Source organism: Aquarana catesbeiana, linkage group LG01 (assembly GCF_042186555.1).
Source record: "Aquarana catesbeiana isolate 2022-GZ linkage group LG01, ASM4218655v1, whole genome shotgun sequence".
NCBI classification, from domain to species: Eukaryota; Metazoa; Chordata; class Amphibia; order Anura; family Ranidae; genus Aquarana; species Aquarana catesbeiana.
This window is the reverse complement of record NC_133324.1, coordinates 982,406,977-982,423,968: the sequence shown is the minus strand read 5'-3', so window position 1 is coordinate 982,423,968 and position 16,992 is coordinate 982,406,977. Positions and strand designations below refer to the sequence as shown.

The 16,992-nt window shown below is 39.7% G+C and overlaps 1 protein-coding gene across 1 annotated transcript in view; it reads right to left on the bottom strand.

The window, feature by feature from the left end:
- The window catches only part of LOC141129102 (uncharacterized), a 100,361-nt gene that overhangs the window by 17,545 nt on the left and 65,824 nt on the right, over nucleotides 1-16,992 (bottom strand). The window contains exons 4-9 of the mRNA XM_073616904.1: nucleotides 7,219-7,410; nucleotides 6,915-7,095; nucleotides 6,661-6,734; nucleotides 1,370-1,561; nucleotides 1,066-1,246; nucleotides 557-885 (exon numbers count right to left, since the gene is read on the bottom strand). Of these exons, the coding sequence (XP_073473005.1) occupies nucleotides 557-885; nucleotides 1,066-1,246; nucleotides 1,370-1,561; nucleotides 6,661-6,734; nucleotides 6,915-7,095; nucleotides 7,219-7,410 (1,149 nt within the window). The remainder of the gene's footprint in view (nucleotides 1-556; nucleotides 886-1,065; nucleotides 1,247-1,369; nucleotides 1,562-6,660; nucleotides 6,735-6,914; nucleotides 7,096-7,218; nucleotides 7,411-16,992) is intronic.

Below are 16,992 nucleotides of genomic sequence, written 5' to 3'. Positions count from 1 at the left end.
GGGTATCTGGTCTGCTGCTGGGGAAACTCTTTGGCACGTCTCCTCTGACTATGTCAGCATATGTCTTTTTCTGGGTTTCACCATGTACTGATTTAGGAGATACATGAATTTCATTCACAAATTTATTTGAGGGCTCAGGCCCCCCTTTGTTTTCATCAGTCTGTTGGAAAGAATACAAATTGTTACTCTCTTTTACCAACCACTCCGGTGGACACCCCCCTTTGTAATCTTTTGCTAAACTCACTTTTATGTAGTTAGGTAGGGCCTTGGAAGATGTGGATTTAAACTCAGGGTGGTTGTGATCTGGCTCCTTTTCTGCTACGTGGGAAGCACTTTTGAGCACAGCCAGATTTTCGAGGCCTAAAACTGATAGGGTATTTTCATAGGTCTCGATGTGGTCAATAACGCACATGGATTCCTCTTCCTTAAAGACTGGGACAGCATCATTTACAAATTTTATTATTTCTGAGGTGTCTTGTTTAGGGGTGTCTGGCTTTTTCTCTGATCCCAAAGAAAATTGATTAGATCCCCTTTCATGTGGTGGTTCACTTTTTACCGTTTGCTCCACAGATGGCTTGGGGTAGGATATTGGTTCTTTTTCTGATTCCTCCCCATTGTCTGACTCCCAACTTTCATATTCAGATTCAGAGTCATATTTTGAAGTACTGTCAGACTCGTCACTAAAGACTGGGACAGCATCATTTACAAATTTTATTATTTCTGAGGTATCTTGTTTAGGGGTGTCTAGCTTTTTCTTTGATCCCAAAGAAAATTGATTAGACCCCCTTTCATGTGGTGGTTCAATTTTTACCGTTTGCTCCACAGGTGGCTTGGAGTAGGATATTGGTTCTTTTTCTGATTTCTCCCCATTGTCTGACTCCCAACCTTCATATTCAGAATCAGATTCAGAGTCAGATTCTGAAGTACTGTCAGACTCGTCACTAAAGACTGGGACAGCATCATTTACAAATTTTATTATTTCTGAGGTATCTTGTTTAGGGGTGTCTGGCTTTTTCTCTGATCCCAAAGAAAATTGATTAGATCCCCTTTCATGTGGTACTTCACTTTTTATTCCCCTTTGCTCTACAGATGGCTTGGGGTAAGATATTGATTCTTTTTCCGATTCCTCCTCATCGTCTGACTCCCAACCTTCATATTCAGAATCAGAGTCAGAATCATATTCAGAGTCAGATTCTGAAGTACTATCAAACTCGTCCCTTTCAGGGATGCGTATCTGAGTATTACCCTGGGGCATAAACTTCATTTGTTCTATTACTTTTTCTAATTGCTTAATTAGGGGTTCATGCCAACTTCCTGAATTTCCACTGCCTATTACTCGGCAACTTCCTAAATTTCCACTGCCTATTACTCGGCAATTTTCGTCAGGAGACTCGTTTTCCTGCAGAAAACTCTCCCTCTCCTCTATTAATTGTTCCCACTCTTTACTTATTTGGTGGAGTCCGTCCATAATTGTTTTAGCATCCCTTTTTGCTTGTTCAATTTTATCTAGAAAATCTAAGATATCATCTTTCTGTTGGGTACTTTGATATTTGAACTCAATCTGAAGATACAGCAGGATAATACTTAATTCCAAAAGAAGGTGATCAAGCCTTTTTATTCCCTTTGTCTTAGAGAAGCTGTCTGTGAGTTCATCATTTTGACCTTCCGCGTTCCACATGTCTTTCATTAACTGACTGGCGCGGCTTTTACGGTCTTTAATGTATGCTTCTAGACCAGTCTCATTAGACAAACTTTTTCTGACATGATCCGTCATTTCAATTTTAGAAATTATTTCCAACATTTCCTGTACTTGTACCAATTTTCTCTGAGTACTCATACTACCACTAAGGGCTGACTCTTGATAATCCCCCCCAACATGAAATTCACTTTGACCAGACATTTTTTTTTTTTTTTTGCAAACAACAAAAAAAATTAATAATTAAAATTTCATGCAAAGTATTATGTATGTCACCACCATAACTATGATTGATCGTGTACAAAACATTGACGTTATCTCAGCAGTGCCTCCATTATGTCGTGAATTTTCAGTCAGAATAAGTTGTGCCTTTTTAAGGACAGGTTTCCCGCACAATAATTATCCTTGAGTAATTTTTAACGAAGATATTTTTAAGATACAAAATCAATCTATGTGACGCAGTCTATACTTGTGAAACTTATTCACGGAGACGTGTGGTCACACAAAATAGAAATTTTATTGGTAAACAAACACAAATAATCACATGAAATTAAGATACCGATTGCGTTACATGAACGTCTTGAAAATCAATAAAAACACTTGCAAAAAATGGGTGTACCGTCCCTTTGACATAATACCACCATGATAACTTCTCGGTAGAATCAATAACCTTGTGAACTTGACAATTAAACATAACATCTGTATTTCACACGTACAACCGTTACTTTGCTGCAGGTAAGTAAGTGGTTAAAATTGTGAAATAAATTAGATGTTTGCTTTGTCAATAAATGTGGCAACTATGCAAAAAGAAAAATATAATGAAAAATCTGAATCTTTAGAGAAAAATCTACAAGGCGGTTATTGATTCGGGAGAATGATTATCAACTGTATAATATTCAATACATCAATATTTGTGAGAACATATCAATATTTGAGAGAACATACAAGATAAAATCAACATGATATAATTACCCATTCCAGGATGGCTGCAGTTCCTATGGGCTAGTTACCAGAGTTAAGATGGCTGCCGTAGTTTCAAAATGGATACTCCTAAAGAGGATTTACTTCTTGTGACCTCCGAGTTCTAAGTATTAGGTGTTGAGGAATTTTCATGAATGTAAAGAGATGAATTCATGCATGGTGCATGAGTGTCAGTCTGGGAGTGTGTGTGTCCCCCAGTGTCCCCCCTTCAGGGTGGATCCCTGAGCTCTCCCCCTGAGCTCTCTCCTCCTTCCCTTCGTTTGTTCGTTGGTTCTGTCTCCCATCTTCCTTGCCTCTAAATACCATTTCAGATAATAAGACCATAAAAATTATAATGGCCCTGCCCAAAAAGGGGTGGCTCACTTCCCATTGGGTTAGGAGACTTAATTATTAACTTCCTCTGGAAACTTAGTGAGTTCAAATAATACCACCTTCAACCACCAGGTGTCTCACACATGTTTTGAGTCCATCCTTTTAAATTAATACGTCCTATTTTCATAAGGTGTATAATGGTAAGGATAAGTATATACTTTTAAATATTCTGGTACTCGGTCTAATGTAAAATACACTCAGTATAAGTTTGATTAACCATCATTACATAACTTGGTTATATAACTGTATCTCTATAAATGTATATCTGTAAACTGGTCTATCTAGGAAACACACACATTGTTATATATTTCATCAATACCACATAAAATGATTAACTATATGGATACCTGTATAACTTCTGGTATCTCCACTGAACATTTGTTTATCTTAAGTGTAGGCTACAACCTTATATGATTATAATTATGATTATATGTTTTTCCTAATACTAATTCGTTACTTAAAACACTTCTACTTATAAAATCACATTTTCATATACATTTTCTTCATAGCAAAGTTGTTGGGTCCGCCGACGCCAACATTATAATGTCTCTGTGACCTACAATGTCAGAGATAGTTTAAAATGACTTATGATAACCTTATTGATACCTTATATTATTTTAACTAGCACAATATTCAACTTTCACTAATGTGTTGAGAGGGACCTTGAACATTCTCACTGGGTGTTTAGAACTGACTTGTTTGTATAAACCATCCTAAAAAGTTCATACAATGGGTTCTCTTTGCCAAGGTGTTAGCTATTTAAACAGCTCTCCACTCGAACACAATGTGAGTCTATCTCTATGCTATAAAAGTCTATGTCTCCTTGTGTCCTGTGGCCGTGTTTGTTTATTCACGATACCATGTAAGTATCTCCTTGTTTTGTGACAGGAATAGTCTTTGTTCCAACAGCTTCCTTTACAATACATGCTTGTAAAAGTCTTCAATATTTAAAGAAGTAGTAAAACTTGGAAAACATGAGAGCGTCTAATTTGTCCTTAAAGGTTGATGAAAGGGCAACAGTTCATCTGGTTTTTGAGGGCTAGCATCTCTCATGTTTCTGCCAGGAAATATAAAATATATTTCTTCAGGAATTCACAACAAATCCCCCCTTGTGAAGTGTTCAAATGCCGGGAGTCGTTGGAAAGACTTCACTAATGCAAAACGTTGAAGAAATATGGCTTCATTCGGGTCTTGTAAATCTAGCTGTGGAGATGGATCCGTATTGTGGATCTATGTTTAAAGGGTGTAGACACCTTCATGTGGGTGTAATTCTTTGAAGGGAAAACACAAAATGGGTTGGTGATCGATGTGTGCATCTCAGGGCCGTCATCCGTTGGTTGGCGGGAAATGGATCACTTCGGGCACCTTCGGGTCTTGGCCGTCCTGGGAGGTTTGTCCGTGTAGACTGGCCATCAGTGGTGTTCCGGAATCCCCCATACGTTTCCTTCGCTGGATGTTTCACATACATTGGGCTCTCGGTTCTGTTGACCGGCTCATGGACATCTTAGTCCTGTAAGGGAAAATGGATTCCGTTAGAAAAGACATATATAGTCTCCTTTTTTTTTTTACATGATCTGTGTTTGAGATCTCAATGTTAAGCTGGTATCCTGGGCTTCCTCAGAGCCCCTTTTTTTTTTTTCCATTGTGTCATCAGTCCTTTAACTAAACGTTCTGGATAGCAGGACAAGGTATGAAACATTTGCTATGGGAGACAAAGTTTCAGGGCTTATTAACATGAGGACATTTCTTTACAGCTGTGGATACCAGACATGAATGACTGACTGACTGACATTCTTCAGAACCATTTTTTTTTTTAGCTTACTTGTAGCGGTTCTGGAATAATAACAATTAAAACATTTAAGTTTGACAGGTGATACTTATTGTCAGTACTAAGATATTTGACATTATAGTCAACCTTCTACTTATGAGGAATAAAACAAATAAAATCTCCCCCCTTTTGGGGGTCAATACAAATCTTTTGAGGCAATCAAACTACCTTATGCGGGTGACTCCTCATCTTTTACCAAAATATCAAACCATTTAGGCCTCCTGATATTAATGTCTTTAGGATTCGGTCTTCCTCTGGAATCACCGTCTTAGGCGACTTCTTGGAATTAGGCTGTTTGGAGCGACCTGTGTATGTCAGAGGAATGAAGTGACCACTGAAAAATAGGAGAATAATTAATATCTAACAACCACCATCCCCCGGTAGGGATTTCAGGATCCTCATTACTGTGACCTGGGGAAAAACATGGTGTTGGAACTTCTGTCTCCTATACCTTTTATTCAGTGCATCCCTCTGATTTATTTTACCATAGGCGCTTCAAAGGCTCTGTGGCCCTTGGTTGGCCACAGGATTTGCCCCTTGAAGAAATGCTATTCACGTTCCGTACAGCAATAAAACCGTGTAACATATTCATAATTTGAACGATTTTGGATTTTGCATTGCTTACGGGTTGATCAGAATTGGGTCGTGGGACCCGGTTTCTGTGCCTTCTAGGGACTACTGGCTCAGTTTGATCAGACATATCCCCATCAGAACCACTGTCTTCATTTTGGGATATTTGTCTGGGCCTTAGTTGCTCCCTATTTTTCCAGGGATTTTGGGGTGTCCTACCCCGTGATTGCTCCCTATTTACCCGTGTAGGCCCCCGGGGCCAATTACACTGGTGAGGGTGTCTACCCTTAGGTTTAATTCTGACCCGTGGGAGATACACCCTATAGTTTCTTTCAAAGTTTGGGCCAGGATCCCATGAGTGATACTCCTGAGGTGGTCTTTGCTCCCCCCTTCTATTTGGTGGGGTATCTGGTCTGCTGCTGGGGAAACTCTTTGGCACGTCTCCTCTGACTATGTCAGCATATGTCTTTTTCTGGGTTTCACCATGTACTGATTTAGGAGATACATGAATTTCATTCACAAATTTATTTGAGGGCTCAGGCCCCCCTTTGTTTTCATCAGTCTGTTGGAAAGAATACAAATTGTTACTCTCTTTTACCAACCACTCCGGTGGACACCCCCCTTTGTAATCTTTTGCTAAACTCACTTTTATGTAGTTAGGTAGGGCCTTGGAAGATGTGGATTTAAACTCAGGGTGGTTGTGATCTGGCTCCTTTTCTGCTACGTGGGAAGCACTTTTGAGCACAGCCAGATTTTCGAGGCCTAAAACTGATAGGGTATTTTCATAGGTCTCGATGTGGTCAATAACGCACATGGATTCCTCTTCCTTAAAGACTGGGACAGCATCATTTACAAATTTTATTATTTCTGAGGTGTCTTGTTTAGGGGTGTCTGGCTTTTTCTCTGATCCCAAAGAAAATTGATTAGATCCCCTTTCATGTGGTGGTTCACTTTTTACCGTTTGCTAAACAGATGGCTTGGGGTAGGATATTGGTTCTTTTTCTGATTCCTCCCCATTGTCTGACTCCCAACTTTCATATTCAGATTCAGAGTCATATTTTGAAGTACTGTCAGACTCGTCACTAAAGACTGGGACAGCATCATTTACAAATTTTATTATTTCTGAGGTATCTTGTTTAGGGGTGTCTAGCTTTTTCTTTGATCCCAAAGAAAATTGATTAGACCCCCTTTCATGTGGTGGTTCAATTTTTACCGTTTGCTCCACAGGTGGCTTGGAGTAGGATATTGGTTCTTTTTCTGATTTCTCCCCATTGTCTGACTCACAACCTTCATATTCAGAATCAGATTCAGAGTCAGATTCTGAAGTACTGTCAGACTCGTCACTAAAGACTGGGACAGCATCATTTACAAATTTTATTATTTCTGAGGTATCTTGTTTAGGGGTGTCTGGCTTTTTCTTTGATCCCAAAGAAAATTGATTAGATCCCCTTTCATGTGGTACTTCACTTTTTACTCCCCTTTGCTCTACAGATGGCTTGGGGTAAGATATTGATTCTTTTTCCGATTCCTCCTCATCGTCTGACTCCCAACCTTCATATTCAGAATCAGAGTCAGAATCATATTCAGAGTCAGATTCTGAAGTACTATCAAACTCGTCCCTTTCAGGGATGCGTATCTGAGTATTACCCTGGGGAATAAACTTCATTTGTTCTATTACTTTTTCTAATTGCTTAATTAGGGGTTCATGCCAACTTCCTGAATTTCCACTGCCTATTACTCGGCAACTTCCTAAATTTCCACTGCCTATTACTCGGCAATTTTCGTCAGGAGACTCGTTTTCCTGCAGAAAACTCTCCCTCTCCTCTATTAATTGTTCCCACTCTTTACTTATTTGGTGGAGTCCGTCCATAATTGTTTTAGCATCCCTTTTTGCTTGTTCAATTTTATCTAGAAAATCTAAGATATCATCTTTCTGTTGGGTACTTTGATATTTGAACTCAATCTGAAGATACAGCAGGATAATACTTAATTCCAAAAGAAGGTGATCAAGCCTTTTTATTCCCTTTGTCTTAGAGAAGCTGTCTGTGAGTTCATCATTTTGACCTTCCGCGTTCCATATGTCTTTCATTAACTGACTGGCGCGGCTTTTACGGTCTTTAATGTATGCTTCTAGACCAGTCTCATTAGACAAACTTTTTCTGACATGATCCGTCATTTCAATTTTAGAAATTATTTCCAACATTTCCTGTACTTGTACCAATTTTCTCTGAGTACTCATACTACCACTAAGGGCTGACTCTTGATAATCCCCCCCAACATGAAATTCACTTTGACCAGACATTTTTTTTTTTTTTTTTGCAAACAACAAAAAAAATTAATAATTAAAATTTCATGCAAAGTATTATGTATGTCACCACCATAACTATGATTGATCTTGTACAAAACATCGACGTTATCTCAGCAGTGCCTCCATTATGTCGTGAATTTTCAGTCAGAATAAGTTGTGCCTTTTTAAGGACAGGTTTCCCGCACAATAATTATCCTTGAGTAATTTTTAACGAAGATATTTTTAAGATACAAAATCAATCTATGTGACGCAGTCTATACTTGTGAAACTTATTCACGGAGACGTGTGGTCACACAAAATAGAAATTTTATTGGTAAACAAACACAAATAATCACATGAAATTAAGATACCGATTGCGTTACATGAACGTCTTGAAAATCAATAAAAACACTTGCAAAAAATGGGTGTACCGTCCCTTTGACATAATACCACCATGATAACTTCTCGGTAGAATCAATAACCTTGTGAACTTGACAATTAAACATAACATCTGTATTTCACACGTACAACCGTTACTTTGCTGCAGGTAAGTAAGTGGTTAAAATTGTGAAATAAATTAGATGTTTGCTTTGTCAATAAATGTGGCAACTATGCAAAAAGAAAAATATAATGAAAAATCTGAATCTTTAGAGAAAAATCTACAAGGCGGTTATTGATTCGGGAGAATGATTATCAACTGTATAATATTCAATACATCAATATTTGTGAGAACATATCAATATTTGAGAGAACATACAAGATAAAATCAACATGATATAATTACCCATTCCAGGATGGCTGCAGTTCCTATGGGCTAGTTACCAGAGTTAAGATGGCTGCCGTAGTTTCAAAATGGATACTCCTAAAAAGGATTTACTTCTTGTGACCTCCGAGTTCTAAGTATTAGGTGTTGAGGAATTTTCATGAATGTAAAGAGATGAATTCATGCATGGTGCATGAGTGTCAGTCTGGGAGTGTGTGTGTCCCCCAGTGTCCCCCCTTCAGGGTGGATCCCTGAGCTCTCCCCCTGAGCTCTCTCCTCCTTCCCTTCGTTTGTTCGTTGGTTCTGTCTCCCATCTTCCTTGCCTCTAAATACCATTTCAGATAATAAGACCATAAAAATTATAATGGCCCTGCCCAAAAAGGGGTGGCTCACTTCCCATTGGGTTAGGAGACTTAATTATTAACTTCCTCTGGAAACTTAGTGAGTTCAAATAATACCACCTTCAACCACCAGGTGTCTCACACATGTTTTGAGTCCATCCTTTTAAATTAATACGTCCTATTTTCATAAGGTGTATAATGGTAAGGATAAGTATATACTTTTAAATATTCTGGTACTCGGTCTAATGTAAAATACACTCAGTATAAGTTTGATTAACCATCATTACATAACTTGGTTATATAACTGTATCTCTATAAATGTATATCTGTAAACTGGTCTATCTAGGAAACACACACATTGTTATATATTTCATCAATACCACATAAAATGATTAACTATATGGATACCTGTATAACTTCTGGTATCTCCACTGAACATTTGTTTATCTTAAGTGTAGGCTACAACCTTATATGATTATAATTATGATTATATGTTTTTCCTAATACTAATTCGTTACTTAAAACACTTCTACTTATAAAATCACATTTTCATATACATTTTCTTCATAGCAAAGTTGTTGGGTCCGCCGACGCCAACATTATAATGTCTCTGTGACCTACAATGTCAGAGATAGTTTAAAATGACTTATGATAACCTTATTGATACCTTATATTATTTTAACTAGCACAATATTCAACTTTCACTAATGTGTTGAGAGGGACCTTGAACATTCTCACTGGGTGTTTAGAACTGACTTGTTTGTATAAACCATCCTAAAAAGTTCATACAATGGGTTCTCTTTGCCAAGGTGTTAGCTATTTAAACAGCTCTCCACTCGAACACAATGTGAGTCTATCTCTATGCTATAAAAGTCTATGTCTCCTTGTGTCCTGTGGCCGTGTTTGTTTATTCACGATACCATGTAAGTATCTCCTTGTTTTGTGACAGGAATAGTCTTTGTTCCAACAGCTTCCTTTACAATACATGCTTGTAAAAGTCTTCAATATTTAAAGAAGTAGTAAAACTTGGAAAACATGAGAGCGTCTAATTTGTCCTTAAAGGTTGATGAAAGGGCAACAGTTCATCTGGTTTTTGAGGGCTAGCATCTCTCATGTTTCTGCCAGGAAATATAAAATATATTTCTTCAGGAATTCACAACAAGGCCTCCCTTGTGAAGTGTTCAAATGCCGGGAGTCGTTGGAAAGACTTCACTAATGCAAAACGTTGAAGAAATATGGCTTCATTCGGGTCTTGTAAATCTAGCTGTGGAGATGGATCCGTATTGTGGATCTATGTTTAAAGGGTGTAGACACCTTCATGTGGGTGTAATTCTTTGAAGGGAAAACACAAAATGGGTTGGTGATCGATGTGTGCATCTCAGGGCCGTCATCCGTTGGTTGGCGGGAAATGGATCACTTCGGGCACCTTCGGGTCTTGGCCGTCCTGGGAGGTTTGTCCGTGTAGACTGGCCATCAGTGGTGTTCCGGAATCCCCCATACGTTTCCTTCGCTGGATGTTTCACATACATTGGGCTCTCGGTTCTGTTGACCGGCTCATGGACATCTTAGTCCTGTAAGGGAAAATGGATTCCGTTAGAAAAGACATATATAGTCTCCTTTTTTTTTTTACATGATCTGTGTTTGAGATCTCAATGTTAAGCTGGTATCCTGGGCTTCCTCAGAGCCCCTTTTTTTTTTTTCCATTGTGTCATCAGTCCTTTAACTAAACGTTCTGGATAGCAGGACAAGGTATGAAACATTTGCTATGGGAGACAAAGCTTCAGGGCTTATTAACATGAGGACATTTCTTTACAGCTGTGGATACCAGACATGAATGACTGACTGACTGACATTCTTCAGAACCATTTTTTTTTTTAGCTTACTTGTAGCGGTTCTGGAATAATAACAATTAAAACATTTAAGTTTGACAGGTGATACTTATTGTCAGTACTAAGATATTTGACATTATAGTCAACCTTCTACTTATGAGGAATAAAACAAATAAAATCTCCCCCCTTTTGGGGGTCAATACAAATCTTTTGAGGCAATCAAACTACCTTATGCGGGTGACTCCTCATCTTTTACCAAAATATCAAACCATTTAGGCCTCCTGATATTAATGTCTTTAGGATTCGGTCTTCCTCTGGAATCACCGTCTTAGGCGACTTCTTGGAATTAGGCTGTTTGGAGCGACCTGTGTATGTCAGAGGAATGAAGTGACCACTGAAAAATAGGAGAATAATTAATATCTAACAACCACCATCCCCCGGTAGGGATTTCAGGATCCTCATTACTGTGACCTGGGGAAAAACATGGTGTTGGAACTTCTGTCTCCTATACCTTTTATTCAGTGCATCCCTCTGATTTATTTTACCATAGGCGCTTCAAAGGCTCTGTGGCCCTTGGTTGGCCACAGGATTTGCCCCTTGAAGAAATGCTATTCACGTTCCGTACAGCAATAAAACCGTGTAACATATTCATAATTTGAACGATTTTGGATTTTGCATTGCTTACGGGTTGATCAGAATTGGGTCGTGGGACCCGGTTTCTGTGCCTTCTAGGGACTACTGGCTCAGTTTGATCAGACATATCCCCATCAGAACCACTGTCTTCATTTTGGGATATTTGTCTGGGCCTTAGTTGCTCCCTATTTTTCCAGGGATTTTGGGGTGTCCTACCCCGTGATTGCTCCCTATTTACCCGTGTAGGCCCCCGGGGCCAATTACACTGGTGAGGGTGTCTACCCTTAGGTTTAATTCTGACCCGTGGGAGATACACCCTATAGTTTCTTTCAAAGTTTGGGCCAGGATCCCATGAGTGATACTCCTGAGGTGGTCTTTGCTCCCCCCTTCTATTTGGTGGGGTATCTGGTCTGCTGCTGGGGAAACTCTTTGGCACGTCTCCTCTGACTATGTCAGCATATGTCTTTTTCTGGGTTTCACCATGTACTGATTTAGGAGATACATGAATTTCATTCACAAATTTATTTGAGGGCTCAGGCCCCCCTTTGTTTTCATCAGTCTGTTGGAAAGAATACAAATTGTTACTCTCTTTTACCAACCACTCCGGTGGACACCCCCCTTTGTAATCTTTTGCTAAACTCACTTTTATGTAGTTAGGTAGGGCCTTGGAAGATGTGGATTTAAACTCAGGGTGGTTGTGATCTGGCTCCTTTTCTGCTACGTGGGAAGCACTTTTGAGCACAGCCAGATTTTCGAGGCCTAAAACTGATAGGGTATTTTCATAGGTCTCGATGTGGTCAATAACGCACATGGATTCCTCTTCCTTAAAGACTGGGACAGCATCATTTACAAATTTTATTATTTCTGAGGTGTCTTGTTTAGGGGTGTCTGGCTTTTTCTCTGATCCCAAAGAAAATTGATTAGATCCCCTTTCATGTGGTGGTTCACTTTTTACCGTTTGCTCCACAGATGGCTTGGGGTAGGATATTGGTTCTTTTTCTGATTCCTCTCCATTGTCTGACTCCCAACTTTCATATTCAGATTCAGAGTCATATTTTGAAGTACTGTCAGACTCGTCACTAAAGACTGGGACAGCATCATTTACAAATTTTATTATTTCTGAGGTATCTTGTTTAGGGGTGTCTAGCTTTTTCTTTGATCCCAAAGAAAATTGATTAGACCCCCTTTCATGTGGTGGTTCAATTTTTACCGTTTGCTCCACAGGTGGCTTGGAGTAGGATATTGGTTCTTTTTCTGATTTCTCCCCATTGTCTGACTCCCAACCTTCATATTCAGAATCAGATTCAGAGTCAGATTCTGAAGTACTGTCAGACTCGTCACTAAAGACTGGGACAGCATCATTTACAAATTTTATTATTTCTGAGGTATCTTGTTTAGGGGTGTCTAGCTTTTTCTTTGATCCCAAAGAAAATTGATTAGATCCCCTTTCATGTGGTACTTCACTTTTTACTCCCCTTTGCTCTACAGATGGCTTGGGGTAAGATATTGATTCTTTTTCCGATTCCTCCTCATCGTCTGACTCCCAACCTTCATATTCAGAATCAGAGTCAGAATCATATTCAGAGTCAGATTCTGAAGTACTATCAAACTCGTCCCTTTCAGGGATGCGTATCTGAGTATTACCCTGGGGCATAAACTTCATTTGTTCTATTACTTTTTCTAATTGCTTAATTAGGGGTTCATGCCAACTTCCTGAATTTCCACTGCCTATTACTCGGCAACTTCCTAAATTTCCACTGCCTATTACTCGGCAATTTTCGTCAGGAGACTCGTTTTCCTGCAGAAAACTCTCCCTCTCCTCTATTAATTGTTCCCACTCTTTACTTATTTGGTGGAGTCCGTCCATAATTGTTTTAGCATCCCTTTTTGCTTGTTCAATTTTATCTAGAAAATCTAAGATATCATCTTTCTGTTGGGTACTTTGATATTTGAACTCAATCTGAAGATACAGCAGGATAATACTTAATTCCAAAAGAAGGTGATCAAGCCTTTTTATTCCCTTTGTCTTAGAGAAGCTGTCTGTGAGTTCATCATTTTGACCTTCCGCGTTCCACATGTCTTTCATTAACTGACTGGCGCGGCTTTTACGGTCTTTAATGTATGCTTCTAGACCAGTCTCATTAGACAAACTTTTTCTGACATGATCCGTCATTTCAATTTTAGAAATTATTTCCAACATTTCCTGTACTTGTACCAATTTTCTCTGAGTACTCATACTACCACTAAGGGCTGACTCTTGATAATCCCCCCCAACATGAAATTCACTTTGACCAGACATTTTTTTTTTTTTTTTTGCAAACAACAAAAAAAATTAATAATTAAAATTTCATGCAAAGTATTATGTATGTCACCACCATAACTATGATTGATCTTGTACAAAACATCGACGTTATCTCAGCAGTGCCTCCATTATGTCGTGAATTTTCAGTCAGAATAAGTTGTGCCTTTTTAAGGACAGGTTTCCCGCACAATAATTATCCTTGAGTAATTTTTAACGAAGATATTTTTAAGATACAAAATCAATCTATGTGACGCAGTCTATACTTGTGAAACTTATTCACGGAGACGTGTGGTCACACAAAATAGAAATTTTATTGGTAAACAAACACAAATAATCACATGAAATTAAGATACCGATTGCGTTACATGAACGTCTTGAAAATCAATAAAAACACTTGCAAAAAATGGGTGTACCGTCCCTTTGACATAATACCACCATGATAACTTCTTGGTAGAATCAATAACCTTGTGAACTTGACAATTAAACATAACATCTGTATTTCACACGTACAACCGTTACTTTGCTGCAGGTAAGTAAGTGGTTAAAATTGTGAAATAAATTAGATGTTTGCTTTGTCAATAAATGTGGCAACTATGCAAAAAGAAAAATATAATGAAAAATCTGAATCTTTAGAGAAAAATCTACAAGGCGGTTATTGATTCGGGAGAATGATTATCAACTGTATAATATTCAATACATCAATATTTGTGAGAACATATCAATATTTGAGAGAACATACAAGATAAAATCAACATGATATAATTACCCATTCCAGGATGGCTGCAGTTCCTATGGGCTAGTTACCAGAGTTAAGATGGCTGCCGTAGTTTCAAAATGGATACTCCTAAAGAGGATTTACTTCTTGTGACCTCCGAGTTCTAAGTATTAGGTGTTGAGGAATTTTCATGAATGTAAAGAGATGAATTCATGCATGGTGCATGAGTGTCAGTCTGGGAGTGTGTGTGTCCCCCAGTGTCCCCCCTTCAGGGTGGATCCCTGAGCTCTCCCCCTGAGCTCTCTCCTCCTTCCCTTCGTTTGTTCGTTGGTTCTGTCTCCCATCTTCCTTGCCTCTAAATACCATTTCAGATAATAAGACCATAAAAATTATAATGGCCCTGCCCAAAAGGAGGTGGCTCACTTCCCATTGGGTTAGGAGACTTAATTATTAACTTCCTCTGGAAACTTAGTGAGTTCAAATAATACCACCTTCAACCACCAGGTGTCTCACACATGTTTTGAGTCCATCCTTTTAAATTAATACGTCCTATTTTCATAAGGTGTATAATGGTAAGGATAAGTATATACTTTTAAATATTCTGGTACTCGGTCTAATGTAAAATACACTCAGTATAAGTTTGATTAACCATCATTACATAACTTGGTTATATAACTGTATCTCTATAAATGTATATCTGTAAACTGGTCTATCTAGGAAACACACACATTGTTATATATTTCATCAATACCACATAAAATGATTAACTATGTGGATACCTGTATAACTTCTGGTATCTCCACTGAACATTTGTTTATCTTAAGTGTAGGCTACAACCTTATATGATTATAATTATGATTATATGTTTTTCCTAATACTAATTCGTTACTTAAAACACTTCTACTTATAAAATCACATTTTCATATACATTTTCTTCATAGCAAAGTTGTTGGGTCCGCCGACGCCAACATTATAATGTCTCTGTGACCTACAATGTCAGAGATAGTTTAAAATGACTTATGATAACCTTATTGATACCTTATATTATTTTAACTAGCACAATATTCAACTTTCACTAATGTGTTGAGAGGGACCTTGAACATTCTCACTGGGTGTTTAGAACTGACTTGTTTGTATAAACCATCCTAAAAAGTTCATACAATGGGTTCTCTTTGCCAAGGTGTTAGCTATTTAAACAGCTCTCCACTCGAACACAATGTGAGTCTATCTCTATGCTATAAAAGTCTATGTCTCCTTGTGTCCTGTGGCCGTGTTTGTTTATTCACGATACCATGTAAGTATCTCCTTGTTTTGTGACAGGAATAGTCTTTGTTCCAACAGCTTCCTTTACAATACATGCTTTTAAAAGTCTTCAATATTTAAAGAAGTAGTAAAACTTGGAAAACATGAGAGCGTCTAATTTGTCCTTAAAGGTCGATGAAAGGGCAACAGTTCATCTGGTTTTTGAGGGCTAGCATCTCTCATGTTTCTGCCAGGAAATATAAAATATATTTCTTCAGGAATTCACAACAGGGTGCAGGGTACAGGGAGCTGGAAGAAGGGAACAGGGTGCAGGGTACAGGGAGCTGGAAGAAGGGAACAGGGTGCAGGGTACAGGGAGCTGGAAGAAGGGAACCGGGTGCAGGGTACAGGGAGCTGGAAGAAGGGAACAGGGTGCAGGGTACAGGGAGCTGGAAGAAGGGAACAGGGTGCAGGGTACAGGGAGCTGGAAGAAGGGAACAGGGTACAGGGAGCTGGAAGAAGGGAACAGGGTGCAGGGTACTGGGAGCTGGAAGAAGGGAACAGGGTGCAGGGTACAGGGAGCTGGAAGAAGGGAACAGGGTGCAGGGTACAGGGAGCTGGAAGAAGGGAACAGGGTGCAGGGTACAGGAAGCTGGAAGAAGGGAACCGGGTGCAGGGTACAGGGAGCTGGAAGAAGGGAACAGGGTGCAGGGTACAGGGAGCTGGAAGAAGGGAACAGGGTGCAGGGTACAGGGAGCTGGAAGAAGGGAACAGGGTGCAGGGTACAGGGAGCTGGAAGAAGGGAACCGGGTGCAGGGTACAGGGAGCTGGAAGAAGGGAACAGGGTGCAGGGTACAGGGAGCTGGAAGAAGGGAACAGGGTACAGGGAGCTGGAAGAAGGGAACAGGGTGCAGGGTACTGGGAGCTGGAAGAAGGGAACAGGGTGCAGGGTACAGGGAGCTGGAAGAAGGGAACAGGGTGCAGGGTACAGGGAGCTGGAAGAAGGGAACAGGGTACAGGGAGCTGGAAGAAGGGAACAGGGTGCAGGGTACAGGGAGCTTGGAAGAAAGGGAAAAGGGTGCAGGGTACAGGGAGCTGGAAGAAGGGAACAGGGTGCAGGGTACAGGGAGCTGGAAGAAGGGAACAGGGTGCAGGGTACAGGGAGCTGGAAGAAGGGAACAGGGTGCAGGGTACAGGGAGCTGGAAGAAGGGAACAGGGTGCAGGGTACAGGGAGCTGGAAGAAGGGAACAGGGTGCAGGGTACAGGGAGCTGGAAGAAGGGAACAGGGTGCAGGGTACTGGGAGCTGGAAGAAGGGAACAGGGTGCAGGGTACAGGGAGCTGGAAGAAGGGAACAGGGTGCAGGGTACAGGGAGCTGGAAGAAGGGAACAGGGTGCAGGGTACAGGGAGCTGGAAGAAGGGAACAGGGTGCA